Below are 22,941 nucleotides of genomic sequence, written 5' to 3' on the forward strand. Positions count from 1 at the left end.
CCCAAAATTGCTACCCTGCAACGGAACCTGTGCTATATCAATGAATGGACAAATTAAAACAGGTAGAACGTTCAAACCTAAAGACAATTCTGGGAAGAACTTCTATTTCTATGCCATGGTGATTAAGAAAGAACTCTCAAAGAAACAACTGGATAAAAAAAAAAATGATTTCTGCCGTGCAACATTTGACCTCCACAGTTCTAAATTTAAGAGAAAAACTGATGTAGGCCAACATTTGAACTCGACATTTGACATACATCTTTATGGTCCTTCAAGCCATTACTAACTAGACGTACGAGGAAAACTTGACCTCGGTGTTTGTGGACTACGATCAGAAATCAAATTGCGAAGACCATGACACACTAGGGTTAGTAAATGAGCCGACCTACTCGAGCTCTCGTTCTAGATTGCTCAAGCTTGTCTTGAGGTTATTTGAAGGCTCATTTTGAAAAGGAGCCAAGCTGAACATACAAAAGCTCAACTAGGCTTGGCTCCAATATAATTCTATAATCATAAATTAACCAAGCAACTCAGGCTCGGCTCGGGACCACTGGTATTGGCGTGCTTGAGCTTGGTCGTACTGGGAGCCTGAACCTATTATAGTGCCCGTTGAAAAAACAAATTGAACTTGAGCATACTGAAGCTCGACTAAACCAGTCGTCCGTGATAGGATCCATAATCAGCTTGTGTGGCAACCAATATTCCAATACTGTGGTATATCTACAATTCTACATAGCAGTGACAGACTACTGTTGCATGTGAAGCCAATCAAGACAGATTCACCTCAAATGGGAGTCACAGATGATTCTGCTGCAATAGGAATCATCAACCTCAATCCATTGAAACTCTTCAGATGTTATACAAAAGATAAATACTTTCTTTTTAGTTTTTCTTCCTAAACTCGGAAGTACCATTCTATACATCACAAAGCAGCAATAGAGCATTTTAAATAAACATAAAGGCTCACTTAGGGAATACCCATTAACTATCGTTCGCTACCTCAGGCAAACTTAGAGAACTTTTAGTCAGTTTTCATACATTCTACATAGAATGACAAAAACACAGTGCCGGCAGACATTTCCAGGAAGAAATTACCAGGGCCAAGTCAACGATTGGATGAACTGAGAGCCTGAGACATCTTGAGTATGACTTCCTTACATTTGTGCAATCGAGAAAATTCAGATAACTGTATGCACCCATAACAACTTTCACGAGACAGTAATGGGGACAAGATGCTGAAATATTTCTCCAAGAGCTTGTGGCAACTTTAACACAATCTCCGCATATGCTGAAAGACAAAATTTAATCACATAAAATAAGAAGAAAGAAGACAAAATAGAAAATACCAAGGAGAAAATAAAATGAATGACATTCCACAGGTACTATACACACTACATGCAACATTCTCTTTTGACATCATCCTGAATCATCTCACTAGCATCTTAACTCAATTGAAATTTTAAATTTTCTTTTCCTTGTGACCAGCGCATGTATAGAAATTTTTTAAACCTTCTGGCAAGGCCATCATTTGCAAGGCATCTTCAGCATAAGAAAGACGAGCTGGAACGGACTGAGCTACTGGGAATTCATTTACTTTCCTGCTCACGTTCTTCTTTGAGGGGTGTACTGGCCAGGCTAAAACTCTGACTCGAGTTGGTAGTATTGAGACAATATCCGCATATCTAAGACTCACTGTCACTTTGCTGCAACAAAAATTCATGAAATTGTGACAATAGTATTACATAAAAGGACAAACGACCCACGCCGGCATCAGTTCTTTATTGACCAACAAGCAAATACATCTACTATAATTTCCCTCATGAACTAAGTCATTTTAAATAGGTATGTTGTTATGTGCACCTTATGATGGGATCATGGGTTGCATGGGTAAATTACTAAATGGAGTTACTTAGGTTTGAATAGATTAGTCTGTTAGTTTCCCATTATTTTGCATTATACTTTATGGTGGATCATGCTGCGCATGGCTAGTTATAACTATTTTAGTGGTATAATTCTTACAAATGGCCTTGTAATTAGACTATGGTAGAAAATGGTTAACTGAAACAGATTGGTGCTGTAGAGGTCAAAGGCTCCTCCATAAGTCTTGCATTCTTTTACATTTTTACTTTATTTTATGATACAATCACATCTAAGTTTTATCCACCAATTCAATCAATGGTTCCATCTTTCTCCTCAGAAAACAATTTGCTCAAGATTTCTTTATATCCAACTTAAGGTACATTGTGTCCTATCGTCCTTAGGCCCTTCCCCTAGCATTTATCAGCTATTTCACTAATCCAATGTTCTTCTCACTATAAGAGGTTAAACAAAATACATGACAAGATTGGCAAGGGCTACCTTTGATTGAAATCAATATCCAAATTTCCTTCATGACGATATCAAAGAAAAAAATGTTCAGTCATGAGAAAGAAACTATATCAGATCAAATGCTAAGTCATGTTGACACGGACACAAGTGTCGGTGTCCGACACGGCAACCCTTATGAAGTAACACAGGGACACAGCTAATTAGAAAGAAAACACTGTTCTTTAGTTATAGAACAAATTCTTGGGATCAAGACCTTACAAAACCCCTCCATACTGATAAATAACTATGAAATTGGCATATCATGGAGTTGTACTATATTAATAGATTATGTTCTTAGTCTTTTAGGGTCTAAAGAAACCCTAGTTTGAAATAGTTTGCATAATATGTCCGTGTGTCGGACATGGGATTTTTAAAACATGAAGTGTCCATATTACATAGATCAAATGTAATAAAAGATATTCACTTACCAATCAAAAACATTTAGGACAAATTCAATAACATGATATTGAAGGCTGTGATAAAGCTCCCCAATTTGATTGCCATACAGCTCCTTGATAAGGTTAAGCTGCATGAGAAGAGAGGAATTGCACTACAATAAGCTCACGCTTGTACATATAAAATAATGGTTGAAGATAATAATCACTAACAAATGTGAGAGTTGAGAAACTACCACATAAAAGTAATTTCTTTTATTTAGCTTAAAATTTTAATTGCAAAATGATTACGAGTGACTATTCTCACCTCATGTGTCAGCCAAAATAAACTAAATGGTATTTTTGTAGTACATCAGTCTAGTTTAGGGATGTTTTGTATTTAGACCCTCCATTTGACCATTTCATTTTATTTGAGTTAAGTCACTTTCCCATCACCAAGTATGTTAGATCCTGTTAGTCAACGGATTTGACTTGGTTTGGCCATATTAAAAATGGTTTTTTGTTCTTTTCAAAACAATGACCTAATCAGTCATCTCTCAACACCGTGCTCGTGGAAAATTGATAGTCAAAAACACAAAATAACACACTGATATAATTATCTCTGAACACTGCACTCGAGGAATATCGACAACCGAAAACACAAATTATCAAACTAATCTAATCATCTAAGAACTCGAAGCTCGAGGAAAATCGACGTTCCAGAAAATTACTCGATAAATAAAGTGATTCAACCACTACTACCAACACACCTACACCTCCACGACCACGACCACGACCACCCATGTAATTCTCGTGACCCATCACCCATGTACTTAAAAAGAATTTGAAAACCCATCAACAATAAATCCAATTAAGATCATTTGACCACGTATTTCAGATTAATTGATTTGCAATTTTCTAAGACAGAGAAGTGGGTGTGGGAAATTTGAGGTGGTTTGTTTTCCTGTTTGGTTTCTCTTTGTGTGGTAAACGAGTGTGAAGGAAAGAAACCAATTGATACGGAAAACACTTTGTGATAAAAAAAAAATGAAGATATGAGGGTAATTGGAAAGAAGACTGTCATAGTGTCATTAGATTTTGCTTATGGTGTTTGGAGTTGGAATAACATGAAGGTAAAACAAATCAAAATGTTGCCAATGTCAACACCATCGTAATGCAAAATGATGGAAGTTGAGGCCCATCTCTTGTGATTGTTTTCTTTGTGTGCACCTCCTCACTAACATACTCTTCTAATTAAATTCAATTTGATTTCTTTTTTTTTTATCACACTTCTATAAAATCTAACCAGTTAACAGAGTTATTGAACAAAAGCTTTTGGTGCGTGGATGTGATCCCGTCGGTGTCACCGACAAACCCAATTCAATTTAGGGTCTTTTTGTAGTACGTCACACTATATTAGCGTTGTTTTTATTTAGTCACGCAGTTTCACAAAATTTGAGTTCAGTCACTCTCCGTCAACAATTCCGTTGGATGTTGTTAATCAATGTATTAGACTATGTTTGACCGTCTCAATTTTTTTTTTAAATAACCAATCCCATCATCAAATCAACACCATGCTCGAGGACTATCAGTGGTTGAAAACACAAATCACAAAGTAATCTAATCGTATCATAACTCGAACCTCGAGGAATATCAACGATCCAGAACAAGTATCATTAAACTAATCATAACTCGAATCTCGGTGAATTGAAATTCCTCAACAAACAAAACAGTAACTCTACAGTGTCTTTTTCTGTACTTGTTAATGGTTCCCCAGCTAGCTTTTTTAAGAGTTCTAAAGGGCTCAGGCAGGGAGATCCGATTTCCCCTCTTCTTTTTATCTTGGTTGTGGAAGTCTTAGGTAGGATGATTTCTAGAGCGAATTCCTTGGGGGTTCTTGATGGCTTTCGTGTTGGGCATGACAGGGTTCGCATCTCTCACCTCCAGTTTGCTGATGATATTTTAGTTTTCTTGGGACCTCAGGTGGATCAAATTAGATGGTTGAGAGGCATCCTTTGTTGTTTTGAGGTTGTGTCGGGGCTACAAGTGAACTTGTCTAAGAGTAAGATTTATGGTGTAGGTAATGTTTTTGGTCTCGGTGATTTAGCTACAATTTTGGGGTGTCAAGCTGATTCCTTCCCTTGTACTTACTTGGGATTGCCTCTTGGAGCAAATTCACGGTCTAAATTCATTTGGGACCCGGTCATTGAAAGAGTTCAGAAGAAATTGGCAAGTTGGAAGTGTAGATATTTATCAAAAGGGGGGCGGTTAGTCCTCATTAAAAGCACCCTAGCTAGTCTCCCTGTCTATTTTATGTCTCTTTTCGTCATTCCAAAAAATATTGCGAATAGGATTAAAGAAATTATGAGGAACTTTCTTTGGGATGATTTGAACGAGCAACATCATTATCACTTGGTTAGGTGGGAGTTGTATTGTTTGGCTAAAAGAAGAATGGGGGTTTAGATCTTCGAGACATGAGTAGTTTTAATCAAGCTTTGTTGGGTAAGTGGTTGTGGCGATTTGGAGAGGAACGTCAGAGTTTGTGGAGAAGAGTAATTGTGTCCCGCTTCAGGGAAACTCATTTCGGATGGGACAGTGGTTCGGTTCGTATCTCTTATGGTTGTGGGGTTTGGAGAGGAATCCTTAATGTTTTTCCTATGTTTCTGAAAGGTGTCCGGTATAAGTTAGGGCTTGGTGAGAAAATTCTGTTTTGGGAAGATAGTTGGTTAGAGGGAGGTTCACTTGCTAACGGTTATCCCTTGTTGTTTGGCTTGTCTAGCTTCAAAGGTAAACCGGTTACAGATTGCATGGTTAGAACTGAAGTTGGCATATGGTGGAATCTAGGTCTTCGTAGAGCTCTAAATGACTGGGAGATCGATGCGTTAGCTTCCCTTATGGCTAGGCTTGATGCGCTATTTTCTGTGACGCAAAACTGTAATAAGAGAGTGTGTTACCCGAGCAAGAAAGGTACTTTCTCTGTTAAGTCTTTTTATTTCAGCATTCCTACTTAGTCAAATTCTCATAATTGTTGTGCTCCTATTCCCTGTTTTCCCAGTCTAGTCATATGGAGAGCTAAAGTCCCCACCAAGATTTATTTCTTTGCTTGGACAGCTTCCTTAGAGCATATTCTTACCATTGATAATCTTCGGAAGTGTAAAAAAATTATTGTTAACTATTGTCAATTGTGTAGGAAAGATGGTGAATCTGTAAATCATGTTTTGTTGGGGTGTCCTTTTTCTTGGAACATTTGGTCTTCTTTCCATTTAGAGTCTTGTTTTTATTGGGTGAGTCCTGGGCGAGTGGTGGATTTGTTGAAGGGTTGGGAACATAGTCCTTTTACCTCATTAGGCAATCGTCTTTGGAGCTTATTACCATTTGCTATTCTGTGGGGTATTTGGATTAAGCGAAATCATCGACACTTTGAAGGCATTTCCGCATCTAAGCAGGAGTTTATCATATCTATTAAGGCTTTATTATTTCAGTGGTCTAAAATTTTTAAAGAGTTTAGGAGTATCCCTTTTGAGTATTTTGTGGTGAGATGGGATAGACTTTTGTATTTAGAAGTAGAATAATTTGTAGATCTCGGGTTAGCCTCCTGTGGCTATGTTTTTAGTTTTATTTTGTTTATTTGTAATAGTAGGCTTTCTCGGCCTACTTTCTTTTCACTTTTAATGAGATTTCATCTTTACCGAGCAAAAAAAAAACAAAATAGTAAGTGTGTTCTTCTTTCAGTCAACTGAAGAAACAAATTTAGGTACCCAAACAGTTTAGATCTTGTTCAAAATTATGGCGGTTGAACAATCGTGCTTTCTACGAGCCCACCAAGTAGTGTTTGCTCAACACCATATCCTTGTTCAATCAATACATCATCAGATTATGATGAAAACCCACTCCCCAATTCGTCTACTAGCACGAATTCGTGTTTTTCAAATCAGAAAGCAGTAATTGGTGGGTTTATGTGCTTGTTTTCATCGTCATCGGTGAGACATGTCAAATTTTAGCTTTAGTGAGGAAAGGGGAGAGGAATTGAGTAGTTCTTATTGTAATTCACCGTATAGTTCATTGAGTTCTTCACTTAAATGTCAACATCAGAGTCTTGTGTGTGTATGTGTTTCAAGGACCTGTTTCTTGTGGTAGTGTTGGGTCTACTTCTATTAGCTCATCGGCTTCTACAAGGAATGGGGATTTGCATCTTTAGACGTCACTTTAGAGTTCGAGAGATGGATTGTATAATGGGTTTATTAGGAATGCTTTGGGGTCATGTATCGATCATGAGTCGCCGAGTGTTCTTGTACAAAGAGAAGAGATTGATGGAGATTTTACAACTGCCTCTTGTGGATGAACTTACTTTTAATATGGAAGGTAATTTCATGAAAATGAATTGTGAGTTGTGAGCCGAATGTAGCAGTTGTTATTGGGTGCTCAATTGAGACATAAGGTGTTTTATGAGGAACCGTTGATATTCCTTGAGATCAAGTTGAGAGATGATGATCAGTTTATTGTTTCGTGTTCTCAATCGTTGATATTCCTCGAGCTTCGAATTGAGAGATGATTCATGTTTTGGACTGTTGATATTCCTCAAGCATGGTGTTGAGAGATGATGGATTAGTTTATTTTAAAAAAATTAAAAAATAATAATAATTAATACAGTCAATGGATAGTCAAACAAAGTCAAATAGGTTGACTAGTTAGTGGAGAGTGACTGAACTCAAATTTCTTGAAACTATGTAACTAAATACAAAATAGCGCTAATATAGTGTGAGGTACTACAAAAAGACCCTTCAATTTAACCATTAACTTGTTGTAAGTTCTGATCAACTTTTTCAGATCATTCTTTTCTTCCAAACTCCATTTCTTACCTTTAAAATCGACTCCAATTCCTAAAATCTATAGAAGAAAAAACTTTACATGAACCCCAATGATTAGATTAGTTTGACTAATTTGATTTCATTTTTTGGACTGTCAATTTTCCTTGAGCTTCAAATTCTGAGACGATTAGATTAGTTTGATGATTCGTGTTTTCGACTGTCGATAATCCTTGAGCGCAGAGATGATTAGATCGGTTTGTTAATTGTGTTTTCGACTATCGATTTTCCTCGAACACGGTGTTGAGGGATGATTAATTGTGTCATTTTTTTTTTATAAAAAAAAAAGCATTTTTAATACAGTCAACATACAGTCAAACCAAGTCAAATCCGTTGACTAACAGGGTCTAACAAACTTGGCGACGGAAAGTGACTAAACTCAAATAAAATGAAATGGAATGACTAAATACAAAACAACCCTAAAATAGAATGACATACTACAAAAAGACCCTAAACTAAATACCACAGGTAAGGGATATGAATTTTCTAGTAAGGGAAAATGTGACAAAAACTGAATGAAAAGTTTAAAGAAACAAAAGAAGCTGCTATGCTTGTAGATTGTTCTGTATGGCATTACCTGCTCTCTTCTATCCACATAAGCTTGAACAAGGTCTCCAATGTAGTCGATGAATTTCTGAGAGTAAATCAAAATGATTTATCTATTTTAGTATTTAAGAGAAGTTCTCAAAAGGATGTATTGAACAAAAATATATTGTTTCTGATGTGTAACAAGCACGTGACTTACCATCGCATTGGATGAGAGAAGATCATTTTCCGCTTCTCGGATCGGTAGAAAGAAAGGAACCGTGTGTTCGACAACAGTCATTTTTTCAAGAAATGATCTGCTCTCAAGGACACAATGGTACAACTCATGAGATTCGCCTGAGGAAGTACAATAAACAATATTTCAGTTTTACATTGTTGGGCCATCCCAATACATGGAACAATCTGCTTCCAATTTTATTTCTTAGACAGAAATCTCAATCTCAACATTTTTTTTCAAAAAAAAAAAAAAAAATGTAGAGTAGATAATATAATACAATAAAAGGTTAACAAGTATTGTTACAAATATTATTTGGTAGGTAAAGGTAACTACATCCTATTCTATAAAATCATGATTTATGTTTTCTGATCAGTAGAGATTGAAAACTGAACCAACGGAGGAAGGAAATCAGTTATAGAACATTAATGCTGTGGAAAATGGAAGTGGAGAATGTTCATCAGGTTAATTTGAACTGCTGTCTAAGAACGTACTCGTCCACAGTAATATATATTCCCTGGGTTGCGCGTTTAATCGAAAGATACAGAAGTTCTAGATCAACTAAATACATGACTATCTATATACTTTAGTCTTTTGGTCCATCTTATTTCCTGGTTTTCATGGACATGGTAACTCCAACAGTTTTTATTCAACTTTACTTTTATTATTAAGCATGCCGTCTTGTGTCAACCTAAGACATGCAAAATCTGAATAACACCTATTCATGTATATACACAAGCTACGATTTCCTAAATCTCTTACTTCATTCCGGTTCTCCTAGCTAGAATGGTAACCTCTTCAAGGATAATGGCTAAGGTGAGATTCCTCTATAATCTGTTAGCTTTCACTAAAGTAATTTATCAATTAATCCATAAGAAACAATTCAAATATCCAGGCAGATAATCAGCTTCGATAACAACATCAAACCATGTACAATACTACTACTCTAACCGGTGCAACCAAGGTTTAACACAATGCATAAGAGCCTTGAGGCGGTAGGCCTCCTACAGGCTTAAACCACACCTCAGAGGCTTATTAAGGCGTAACCCTCAGTCAAAAGAAAAACAAACAAACGACCAAACTTAAATTTTGTTCTTATATTTGAAAGTGAACAAATTTCCATATGAATAAGGTTGTTCTGTCCTCTAAACAAAAAAAAAGAGGGTGGTTGGGGATTGTTCAATCTTGGATGCAACAATTTAAGAACGGAGAAACATTAGTGAATATTTATTGAAAATGAAAACCAAGAACGCCTACCAATTAGATTAACTTAGTACCTAAAAGACTAAACATTCACAAGGGTTCTGGCCAATTTTTTAAAACCAGAGAGTTGCTTATTCTAGGACTATCTCAAACAACATCCCGACTATCTTCAGTTAGAATTGAAATTCATATTTAGTAGTATAGCTTCTTTTACTACAAAATGGAATATGCACAAGCATGCAACAGCTTCCCCTCACTGGAACAAACTTATGTCTGAGCAGTGCATACCATTATGGTCCAACAACATTAAAGTGAAGGTGTATGAGTTTTTCAAGTCTTTCCACAGTAATAATTCGTCTCTGTAAGCATCACACAAGAATAGTTTATTTTACCAATTAACCTATGGACACCGTTTATACTATCTAACCAAAGGTTTCAAACACCTGGAAAAGAATAGGGTTTTCTAAACTCCCCCACAAGTTTGGTAACTTAGGTATGCCAAAAAAACCAAGATCCAACATTTAAGATACATCATATGAAGTCCTTGTAGCCGTTGGATCCTTTTTTTGTTGTTAGGGGGGGGGATATGTCTAGAAAAAGCCTCCAATAATGCAAATGTTTAAGGGAAATGATAGGCTGATTGTTTGGGTCCTCTTAAAGGAGTAATGGCCACAAGAGATCCCATCATCTGGATAGTCTGATTTTACAGTCCATGAAAAGTCTAGCATAAGTGACCATAAGAGATAACTCTACACTCCACATCTACACGGACAAAAAACCACCTCACATTCCAACAAGCTGGATTACAAACATACTTAAATGCCCAATAGAAATCTTTAACATATTGATAATAACAAAAGTTAAGTGATTACATGGGACTCACTCTCCTTAATTAAAGACTAAACACATACCAACACCCTTACCTACTCTATGTGGCACTAAAACCTCATACTATAGAACAATAATAATTATATCTCTCTACACTCCCTCTCAAGCCGAAATATACATACTCTGTATATTTCAGGTTTGCAATTACAATAAGTAACAAGTAACACTCCCCCTTAAGCATATACAGAGATATCACATGAAGTATTCCTTCCAATTACAAAGATATAAACCTCCAAGCTCCAGCCACAAGCATCATCCTCGAATAAGCACCCGCAACAAAATTAACAAACAAAAACAAAGGTTCCAAACTCGTAGGACTCGGTAACTCGAAAAGGCTCCAAGCACATGCCATGGAAGCTCAAAAGAAAAAGCTTCTCATCTCGAACTGGGTGCAACAAACAAATGGAAGAGTTTTGACCAACAAGCGAAAAGGCTGAGTTGGATCCAAGAATCAATAGTAAACACCAATCATAGCACAGGGGTGATTGATTAATAAATTATGAAGAACTTAGGGAGATACAACCAAACCAACTAGAAAGAACTTCATCCAAAAGCCAACTTTTGAGCACATAACAACTCGCATCCATGAGTGTCTTATACCAAAACTTCCAACATCACTTAATAGATAATGCAGAAGCAAATACTTCCAATACTCCTCCTCAAATCCGAAGACATATAACGCAAATAACTCCCTATAAGCATCTTGTTGCAAAAAAAAAAAACGAATTACCTCAACAAGAGGTAGTAAGAGTCGATGAAACACCAGAGTACTCAACACCACTGCGGCATAAAAGGGAATCAAACCCTGAAAAGTTGAATCATCAATAACAGCAGCATACAATAAGCTCCTCAATAAGAGAGCTAAAACAAAACAAAAGACCGGTGAAACACCATACAACTCGGCACCACGACATAAAAGGGAGTCAAACCCTTGCAAGCTTAACCATAAAAGGGAGCCAAATCCTTAGAAACGAAAGTGCTTATCAACCAGCCAAAAATCATAAGGGAGTCAAACCAAATAGTACAATTTGAGATGAGGGGGAAGATCGCATAACAAACATGCTTCAAGGGTGGCGTAGCATAAACACTTGTGCAACTTTGGGAGTGCAGCTAATTCATTTACGAATTCTGGACAACGGAAATCAAAATTGGATAAGCTAAATCATGAACAGGATAACCAAAACTGGAACTGGAACAGGATAACCGGAACATGTTAACAATGATAAGCAAACTGGGTCGAATCTGACCCATGATAACCCAAATAGCAAACTGGGTCGAATCTGACCCATTTGACCAATATAACCTTCTTCTCTACCCATTTCCTCACCACAGTACACTAACAAATTTGTACCCAACAAACTAATAATCAAACAACAAATGCCGAGCAAGACCCACACTTATAATTATCCATCACGAAATCAGATTCACAAAGTGCCTAAACGCACCCATATTCAAGATTAAAGTGGGTTAAAACATGACCCACATCCTTCATCTCCTCCTCCAATATCCACCACATCCAATATAAATAGCACGAAATTGGCACCCATTTAGCACCCCAAGAACACATCATAACAACATGTACTAAAACACCAAATTAACAAACCCAAAGGCGTAAACCATATATCAAAACGAGCTAAATATATGGGTGAGCCCAAATCAACATAACTTCACCATGAACAGAAAAAGAAATCAGACCTAAACATGAACGTGAATCTCACCGAACATCTCGCCAAATTAATACCAAACTTCATACAAGACTACCGAAACCAAGATGAAAGCAGAAATTGAACCAAAGCAATGAAAATCCAATTGAAATTTCTACCTGGCCAGCAAAACCACAAATAAAAGCTTCCTCCAAACCCAACAAACTCAGACACAAAACCCCTAGAATTCTCTCGCAATCAAAAACTACAAGAGGAGTGATCGATCACCAAATCTATTCAAACTCAAAGGTGTAAACTTTATTAATCTCAGATCTAAAATCGTCAAATATCCAATTATTCTCCTTCGCCAAGATGCTAACTTCTCTTATTCAATTGCCATAATTTTTTTATTTTGCACCGAAATCCGGCCACCGGTCACCGGTGACCAGAAAACGTGATGTCCTAGATCTGAACCCTAAAAGCTCCGATACTAAGTGGAAATCTTTAATATATTGATAATATCAAAAGTTAAGTAATTACATAGGACTCACTCTCCTTCAATAAAATAAAGACTAAACACATACCAACACTCCTACCTACTCTATGTGGGACTAAAACCTCATACTGTAAAACAATAATATTTATATCTCTCTACATGCCCAAATATTTCTCAATAGCGGAACCATTTGAGAAGAGGTTTGTAAATGTTTTTGATAGCCCTTTAAGCTGAGTCATCCTTTTTAAAATTACAAACCATATCCCACTTAAAAAAAGTAACCGTGTTTCTCTTCAAATGCATCCATATACCCAAATGAAACTCCATGTAAGAGTCCACCACTTTTGCAATTTGCTAAGCTCATAATGGAGAACAGGGAACTGAGATAAGATAGGAAGGCTCTTGATCACTTTAAGAAATATCAATACAAATTCCTTTAACGCACAAGTTTTCTTAAATTGCAATAATTGGATCTAAGGAAGACCTGAGTGAGAATATGGACATCCTAGGGAACTACAGGCACTTTATAATACATCCCTATGAGACATTATGAAACCAAGTTGTGTGATGTTTACATCAGAAATAATACATAAGATGGGAGCAGAGGGTATGATTACCAGCAAAAGAAGTCTCATATTGTATGCCAATTCTTGCCCCTTCCAAACAACAGATCACCTGCTCAGAAGGCATCATCTTAAGTTATCGGATGAAATCCAAAACAAAACAAAACAAATCATATTTTTGTTGTCTGTTTCTTGTCATATCACTAACTTCTTCTAGAACAGTAAACTGCTGCTACATTATTACCTTATTTCCATCCGTATAAGTAAATTTCCCTTCAAAGTGATGATCTGGTAACATGCCAGCGTCCAGCATCGCTTTCCTATCTGCCTCCATGTGAACCTATACAAATATTCAAATGAAAGTTCGAGCACTTTACAATAGATAACACATGAAAAACATCAAACTGAGGATATTAGATCATAAAGGTATTAAACTTCAGTGACCCTCTCTATTTCAACTAGTTTTAATGTAATAATTTAATAACGCCGAACTAATATAATTTGCCTTATAATGAACAACATGTTCAGTTAAAAAATCAAAAACATAAAAAGTGCCAACAATCGATGTTCACAAATGATGTTTTTCTTCTAAGAAGTCTGCATGAATAGTGAAACAAATATCACTACTGTTCTAAATATACCTCAAGTATGTATTAAGAACCTATAAGCAAAAACAACTAAACCTTTTTACTGTACCAAAATAATTATATGATGAACGGATCATATTAACATCTTCACTATTACCGAAATAATTGTGAGAGCTGAGTGTTTGGTCGGTTGTCTTTCATGAGAGGTAAGGTGCAGTATTGACTACTGAGATACTTGTGAAGCAATAGCTTATTTTGTTGTTTAGGGTTTAGGCATGGAGTTTGGTTGGTTAGTTCTTGAGGACTAGAGGATTGGCAGCTACCTATCTTGAATGTGAGCGTCCCCTTAATGAACATAATCTTAGGGAGGATTGGACGTCTTATGCTTTGGGTTAATGGTACAGGTAGGGGCCTTAACCACACAACTTAATCGGGTGAAAAAAAGTACTTAAGAATTATCGAAGAAAAGTGTAAAAGACTAAAAAGGTAAAATGGCCCTTCGAGATTTTTTAACTTTTACATGTTTTCACTTTTAAGGAAAAGGGTATCATACTTGCCAAAATTGCATTATCAGTATGCATAATCATAAGATGGTAGGATGAGCTCAACAGTTTAAGGATCCTGTAGAAAATGATGCCTTATCAGAACAAGGTATTGATACTGACACAATTCATACTGAAAGTGGCAATTGATTCAAAATAGTAAAAGTTACTTGGGTGAATGTTCCATATATGTCTTTGATCGTATGTCGTGAATCAAATAAGTTGCTCATTATGGACACCTATTGACGGTAAAATCCTTACAGAGTGACTACACCCCTTTTCAGCTTGCATAGCAGCAACTAACTATTCATATAGCTATGCAACAAATAATTTAAATCGTCTACTGTCATTTTGCTCTGAAAATTTCTTGGATAAGAAGGAACATTTTTTAGGTGTAATAAAAAATAAATCAACAAAAAATAATATTAATGAAAACCTATATCATTACTAATTAGCCAAACTTAAAAGTCCTGAAAAGAGTAATACCCGCTCCCTAATTGTAGCTAATAGTCCATCATTCCACTGTTCACCATCTATATATACCTCTGCAAAACAAATTATTTCGTATTTAGAAATGCAAATACACTAGTGTGGTCAAACTGTCAAAGTACAAACACATGCAGTAGCTGCATGTCAAAATTAAGCAAGACCTTTGTAGTAAAATGTAAATAATTGCATTATGCTGTAACTGCAATATAGTATACGCAATATGCAAATAATATATGTGCTGTTTGTTTTATTTTAGTTTTAAACTTTTATGATTAGAGATCTGATTGATTTAAACAATCCCTTTTTAGAGTATATATCAATGCATTAACTTTTCTGACAAATAATCTGATTGATGGAGTTCATAATAGCCATGTGATTAGATGATCAAAATCATCTTCACGATGTAGCTGATTGGAACCATCAGTTTCTATGCTTGTCAAATGACAATCACAAGTACAATATGATCAAGAGCATCAGTTTCTAAGTTTATAACAATATTACGCATGTAATCAGTTCTCCAATCAGTTTTTAGACGTTGTTACCCCGGACCTGGGTTCTAAACCCCCCCAGCAAGATAATAAATTGAACATTAAGGTTCACTTTTCCACGACATCATCTAAAAAATAGGTTTGACCTCAGGCACCAAGAAAGGACCACAAAACAACATTCAATAGAAACTTCTGCTTTTGATCAATAAAACTCACAAAAGGTATAGAACAGACAACCCGTTATAAACAACTATACTGAAACTTCCCACCGTTCAAGACATTTGCAAAATGCTCTTACAACTTCAAAAATATTGTAGTTTATTATGATTATTATTGTTGAAATGATATGCTCACAACACACACTGCTAAGACAAAACAATCAAATAAGAATCAAAAGAGAAAAGGTATTCGCAAACTGAAACAACAAAATGTCATTAAGAAAATCTAACAAAAAATTGAGAAGTCGATTACACTATCTAATATTACAATAATTGAACATATTCCAATCTAACAAAAAATTGAGAAGTCGATTACACTATCTAATATTACAATAATTGAACATATTCCAAACGTAAAATCTCCTGCAAAATTATTTCACACTGTCCACTTTCACCATAAGTAGAAGTACGAATGCCATAAAAGAGAATGCACAATAACTTCAAAGCATAAGCAGATAGTGCAACATACTAAGCAATATCTAAAACTACCAAAAAAAAATACTTTTGTGATTTTATCTCATGTACATGAACAGCTACAGAAGTACAGAACTAGTACATTAATAACTTATATAAACTTAAAGGTCAAAATAAACACAAAAATTAACTAGAACATGTAAGGATACCAGCATTGCACAGAGCCACAGACTATCATGTGGAACAGTTAATTGACTGCACTTTTCTCTGAGATGCAATGTGTTTCCCTTAATGTTAAGTGGACTAGTGGAGAAAACTTATTTGTAAAGGAACATTACATGCTTCACAATTTGTGTGGAAGACCATCTAAAATACTCTTTTGTCGTTTTGTTTGAAGAGGTACACGATCAATATATTTATTAGGAATATAAAGGGGATAATTATAATGTAGTATGAGATATCCTACTACAAGCAAAAAGCTAAGAACGGAAAACAACAAACAACTACAAGATATAACGAAATATACAACATACCTAAAGGGTTATAATATATAGGGAGGGGTTCTAGGGACGTATTTTATCTTGACACGTAAACAAACTCAAAATCGTTAGGACATTTATAAGTTTTGGATTAGGCTAATTTTTTGTAGATATGATCTCCTAACTATTCTAAACATTGTCACAAATAATCAAAAAAATCAAAAAATTCCAAACTTGCCAAATGTAGTTAACAATTTACAAAATTTGGCTAATTGTAGACCATTCATTTTCACCATTTTTGATACTATATTTGACAAGTTTAGAATTTTTTGATTATTTGTGACAATATTTAGAATAGTTAGGAGATCATATCTACAAAAAATTAGTCTAATCCAAAACTTATAAATGTCCTAACGATTTTGAGTTTGTTTACGTGTCAAGATAAAATATGTCCCTAGAACCCCTCCCTAATATATATATATATACAAAGATTCCGATTGTGGTAGCTACCAACAGCACCACCTAAACATCACTGATTCAGTGATACTACCACCAACATTATGTAGATTATGGAGGGCATAGAATGATATGGCCTTCATGCGCCACCACACCAAGCTTCCATATTATATAGAAAATAAATCAAAAATTCCTCTGGAATCCAAGTAAACCAAATAATGCATAATTTTTTTTTTATTGAATACTAGTCAAAACATATTGAAGCTTGACAAGAGTTAACAAATTGTTAGTTTTTAACTTTTTATCAATAAAAAGTTTTACATTAAGATAATTCAGGATATTATATTAACACCCAAAAACTAGCCAAAGTTCATTTCCAGGACCAAGGACCCTCCAACCCAAGAGTTTACGTATTGTAAAAAGTTCTTGTGAATATTCAGGAGAAAAAATGTCTTTTAAGAAGCAATTCAATCACAATGCTCTTATGGCACTTCAATATAGTTCAAGAAGTGAACAATCAAGATCAGCCTAGTCTAAATGAATACATCAAGGGCATACACTTAGACAACCAACGAATGCAATACTAGTGCAAAAGCAACAATTAGAACCAGTACATGAGGAAGCATAAACATCAAAATTACCTTCAGTTTGAGCTGCTCGTGCAACCTCAAACTCCTTCTGTAAACGCTCGTAAACCATCTTGTCAGAATCCCTATGGCAAGCATTTAAATCTTGCTCTCAGATGGATCAGTGTGCAATAAAACAACAAAACATGTATACTATAAATATACACATCTTAATATAAAAATCCAAAATTTCAATTTATTAGCACAAATTGAATAAAAAAAATAGAACAGGTAAACAATGTGGATAATAGCATATAAATGCAATTTCTTTTGGTTTATCGTTTTGTCATGAATAAAACTTTCATTGATAGAGGATAACTAGTACAACAAAGAAGGACCGGTGTACATCACTACTCAGTAAGCAGTTAAGCACCCCCTAGGACCACTTATCATATCCGAGCTAGATGAGTTCGGGAGTGTTTCTGTTCTTCCCGTCCAGACTTTTTTTTTAAAAAAAATAAGTAGGGAGGAAAGGAGATATAAACACCCTCCTGATGAAAACAGGCACTTTTATGAAACCTCGAAGAAGATACTCTTTTTGTTAAGGTGACAGTTTGAATTTAAAGTTCCAAAAAGAAAGAAACCTTTTCCTAAAGTCCTAATCAAAAGGACGAATATTGTTTATCAGTCATCTTTTCCCTTTCTCTTGTGATAAAACATTTATAACATCAACACGTCCTTTAAAAAGATCAAAACTTCACCTAAGTTTATAACATTGCAAGTTTCATAATCATAGCCATGACAAATAAAGTACCTTGAAAGACGCTCTTTTAATTCTTCATGCCTTTTCAGCACATTAGCCACTGTTAAAAACAAACAAAACAAAACAAAACCGTTTGGAAGCTCCAAAACCATTTGTATTAATTTGAATAAATAAACAATCGATTCATAAGAAGAGTCATACATCTAGCTCTCGTAGTCTCCAAACGTACATCTTCCTCTTGCATAAAATTCTGTAGCATAAAATTCATCTTCACAAACTTATCGATCAAAAATCTATCGGGATTTTTTTAGCACTACAGGACAAAACAAAAAACAAAAAGGACGGTCCAGATCGATTTGAGATAAATCAAACGGCTGCTGTGCACTGATTTTAACTGTTAGAATCGGGACACTGACGGAAACGGCTCCCACTTGGTTTTCGGAGTCTTTCATGCACAGGAAGTCGCGGGTTCGAAACCATACTGGCGAACTTTTTCTCTTTTTTTTTGGAAAATTTTATTACAATTAACTCCCTCTCCCTTCCGTTCTCATTTTGCCCACCCCTACTTTCTCTTCAGTTCCCATTATAAGCTCAACATCAAACCAATTAAACCTCAATTTTAATCATACCCAATCGATCAAAAACAACGTGATTTGATACCCAAAAAGAAATTTTGTGAAATTTGAAACTAATTTAGGGCACAAAAAAAAGGAAACAATTTGGAAAATAGTAGAAAAATTCGTGGTGAATTTACATATTTGCCCTTGGTCGTTTTATATTTAGGGTGTATTTGTTAAAATTTTAGGAAAAGAAATAAATAAAGTGGTCCACTGTGAAATGGAATGGAAATCTATATATATATATATATATAAAAGCTCGCGCACATTCTCTCTCCTCACCATATTGCTCTATTTTCTAACCCAAACAATATTAGTGGTTCCTAAAAAAAATGAGACCGTAATAATTAGAAACACCTCCCTATGTTTGTTTAATTCTCCTTCGTGTTTATCAAAATTATTATTATCTCTCTTAAAACCCAAAACAGGATAACAAGACGTAATAACCCAAACCAACTCTCTTATTAATACTTTTGGTTATCGAAAAAAAAAAAAACTCTCTTAATACTTTCGGTTTCTCTCAAACCCAAAAGCTTCATACCTTTATCAAAAAAATTTAAAAAAATAAACAAAAAATCCATAAACCAAATTAGTTTCTTCTGGTATTTCATCCAACCCCTTAAACCCTCTGTTCCTACAAGCTATTCTTTTCCTCATATCAACCTTCTCAATTATCCCCACGTGTCCTTCTGCCGATACAAAACCATTTACCATTATAGCGGTTGTTATTTTTTCTCGATTAGCTGGCATTGCATCTTCTTGCAGATTGATATGGTTGGTCTTAAGTACTTTTTATCGATGAGGATTTGATTGTTTTAAATATTCCTTGGTAAAACTTTCAGAATTTATTGTTCTTGCCGTTGTTTAATGTATTCACTTACTTCTATTGTGACTATCTATGGTACATTAGTACCAAAGCGTGCTTTTGATTTTGTTACCTATCGGAAAAACATGTAGTTTGTCGTCTAGCTTGGTGACCAAAGTACTGAGCGCACTAAGATTTGAATTTTGGGAAAAGGGTTTTCTTACCAAGATTATACTCTCCAAGAGACCCTTTATTCACCCCTCAACTCTCTGCAATAGCCTGAAAGTTACGCCATGGTTTGACCGCAATACTGAGAAGCGAGTAGAAGGAAGGGCATTCACTTAGTGTCAAAGTGTTGCATCCGGTACCAAAAACGGAAGACTTGGAACATCTACTGTGGACATGCCCCCTTGCCAAAGTTATTTGGAATTGGATTTCAAGCAAATTCAAAACCACAGCAAACTTTCGAAACCTCAAAGAAGCATGTGTGAAAGGGAAGAGCTTCCTCTCATAAGTAATTTGTGGCGGGCAGCAATTTGAAGTAGCATGGTTGCCATTTGGACACACCGAAACAGAGTATACCTTTCTGTCAGAAATTTATATATGCGCATGTTAACACAACTGCTCACCTATCTAACGGGTATACTTATAATTCCACGCATGATAAACACATCATGAAAACTCGGGGCCTTGACCTCAAGCCAGGACCTGCACCGAGAATTAAGCCTTGCAACTGGTTGCTACCGCCTACCTGTTGGAGATTGCATTAAGATAAACACTGACGGAGCGGCAAAAGGCAACCCAGGCACAGCTGGGGTGGGTTCTACCTTCAGAGACTCCAGTGAAAGATTCTTATTCGTATACAACAGAAAAATTGACAACACAGCAAATTATATTGCAGCATGCTCGGCTATATTGGAAAGCACCAAGGAGGCAGTAATAAGAAGTTGGCATTCTTTATGGGTGGAAACCGATTTTGTTGCAGCGGGAACTGCTTTCAATACAGGGAAGGTACCGTGCGTGGCATATGCAAACAAAGTGGAGACTACAACAGGAGCGGATACCTGCCTACAGAATCACCAGCGCTTGGAGGGAGGTGAATTTCGCAGCAGACATTGCAACCAATGTAGGAGTTAAACATTGCAGCCAATGCAGCAGAATTACCTATTATAGGTTTTAATTTGGCTGTAAATGCACATTCACATTCTAATTTCCATTCTTCTTCATCATCTTTTCTAAAAATCCCTTCAACACCTTTTCTTCTCTTATATAAACCTCGAGCGGTACGGTACCGCAACTTACGAACATGTTCAGCGAAGTCGCAGAACTGATTTTTTTGTTCTTTCACCAACCCGACTCGGTGAAGAGTTATGAAAGCGTCGCATCCGATCGAATCTTGGCACCATGGGTACAAAAGTTGGGCCGCCGGATGAAGGGTTTTGAGTCCTAATTAAAATAAACTTTCTATTAATTGGAGGCCAAACTCGGTGGCGTACTCCTCAACACCGACTCCTCACTTTGGTTGTGTTGTAAGAGAGAGGTTCTTGATGAAAACCATTACTATCTTGTGTTGTAAGAGAGAGGGTTCGTTGAAGGGTCTTAGTTTATCCTTAAATCTGTTGAAGATATTGCATTGTCGACATGTCAAAATACAAAAGGGAGAGGTATGCCTCACTTCATTATATATAAAATGTGTCAATGTTGCATTGATTTTCTACCATCACCGTTATTTAGGTGGAATTTTTTATAATGGATTTTTGATAGATTGGGCTAAGGTGGAGAATAGAGAAGGAAGTTATATCTGGTAAAGGTAATTTATTATTTTCATGTTCCTTTTTTGGACCCCATTCTTTCTCATCAAACTTACAGTGTGGTTTTTATTAGTTATTTTATTTGAACGTAGTAATGCTTCCAAAAGATCAAATGACTCATTGCATTGCACTTAATTGGCAAAGGCAGCTCATATCTGGAGCAAAAAGCAGTGACGAAAAAAGATGGAATAGCAAGTTACGAGGTTAGGGTTACGAGGTTAGGGTTCTCCTTATATTCTCATTCTTTGGTATGTGATTGAATATATTGTATTATTGTATAGGGTTATGCTTTAAAATATTATGACAGTATTCCAGAACATAGTGAGGCATAACCTTTAAGAAGATGCAAGGCTTAGTGTAATATTGAATGAGAGAATGCTCAAACAGTTGTAGCAATGAGAACATTTCAAAACAAAACTAGAAGGATGAAAGAGAAGCTAAAATACATTATATCTAGGCATGTTGAACAAAATCAATCCTAATAAGCCTAAAAGTATGATTTTTTGATGCAGCCTTATAAGCAGTAAGAACATTTTATTATATTTAAAATATACTACTGAGATACTGCTCATATACATATTCTAATCTCATCATAGGTTGGTTTGGTCTGGAATTTGAAGTTAACTACAAGCAAAAGGATCTATTTTGTTCATTGAACGGGTAGTATATCTTACCCAATTTCCAACCGGTATTGATAGGTGTTAATGGGAATGAGTTTTTTGGATATCAACTTCTGTACACTATGAAAGAAGCATAGCTTTTCATCACAGATTCACATGTTGGGAATTCTTCTCTTTATTGATTTTTAAAGTAGGTATCAACTATTTGTTAATGATTTTAGTGGTAACAAGATGTTGGCATATCTACACAATTTATAGTTCATAATATCATGTAACAATTGTATCAAAACTACTAGCAAAAGCTTATTAGGGAAAATGTTTGTATTACATTGGCTTTTACATTATGTAGATATGCCAACAATTTCAATTGATAAGCCTGAAACATCAAAATAACTTCTGGAATGGAAACCGTTACTTCAGAAATTCTTTTTACTTATTGATTAGATAGATTGTTTTTGGTTTCGGATAACATCAAAATAACAACCCTTGCAATTCATTATTCCTGCTAAAGTCCTCTAATAAGCAAAGCCGCAAGGGTTGTCTATTTGAGCTATTGATTCAAATTGATAAAGTTGTGTGATTCTATCATTTTTTTTTTTTTGGTAAAAACTTAAGTAGGAAAGTATCAAACTGGTAGAGAATTATAGTTAAGTGTCTTCTTTAACTCTTTGCAATCATATTTATTTTGTTTTTGCTCGCAAGTTATTGCTTATCAATATTTTGTAGTTTGCCATGTTCTAAAAAAAAAAATTTGTTTTCCATTTTCTCCTCAAAGATGGATAAGACACAAAACTACTTCTACCAGTGATCGTCTTTGCATTTGCTAAGGTATTTTTTTCCCTTTGGTTCCGCTTTTATTCTTACATGAATTGTAAAACTCCACAATCTATATAATGTTTATTTTCTGCTTACGTTAATATTGTGAAT

At 35.5% G+C, this 22,941-nt stretch overlaps 1 protein-coding gene across 2 annotated transcripts; it reads right to left on the reverse strand.

Annotated features, from left to right (window-relative positions):
* Nucleotides 1-854: 854 nt before the first annotated feature.
* On the reverse strand, nucleotides 855-18,907 carry LOC147508934 (centromere protein O). Of its 2 annotated transcripts, XM_086601277.1 has the most exons (11): nucleotides 18,363-18,907; nucleotides 18,213-18,261; nucleotides 17,474-17,544; nucleotides 14,775-14,833; nucleotides 13,404-13,499; nucleotides 13,214-13,271; nucleotides 8,352-8,488; nucleotides 8,184-8,240; nucleotides 2,796-2,893; nucleotides 1,510-1,703; nucleotides 855-1,288 (listed from the first exon to the last, which is right to left on the reverse strand). In XM_086601277.1, exons 1-11 carry the CDS (start codon nucleotides 18,427-18,429, stop codon nucleotides 1,209-1,211), a joined length of 966 nt encoding a protein of 321 aa, XP_086457403.1. In that variant the 5' UTR covers nucleotides 18,430-18,907; the 3' UTR covers nucleotides 855-1,208. The 2 variants fall into 2 exon arrangements, with proteins under 2 accessions (XP_086457403.1, XP_086457404.1); XM_086601278.1 differs by lacking the exon at nucleotides 1,510-1,703.
* Nucleotides 18,908-22,941: the final 4,034 nt, after the last annotated feature.

Source organism: Coptis chinensis, chromosome 3 (assembly GCF_015680905.1).
Source record: "Coptis chinensis isolate HL-2020 chromosome 3, ASM1568090v1, whole genome shotgun sequence".
In the NCBI taxonomy this organism is placed as follows: Eukaryota; Viridiplantae; Streptophyta; class Magnoliopsida; order Ranunculales; family Ranunculaceae; genus Coptis; species Coptis chinensis.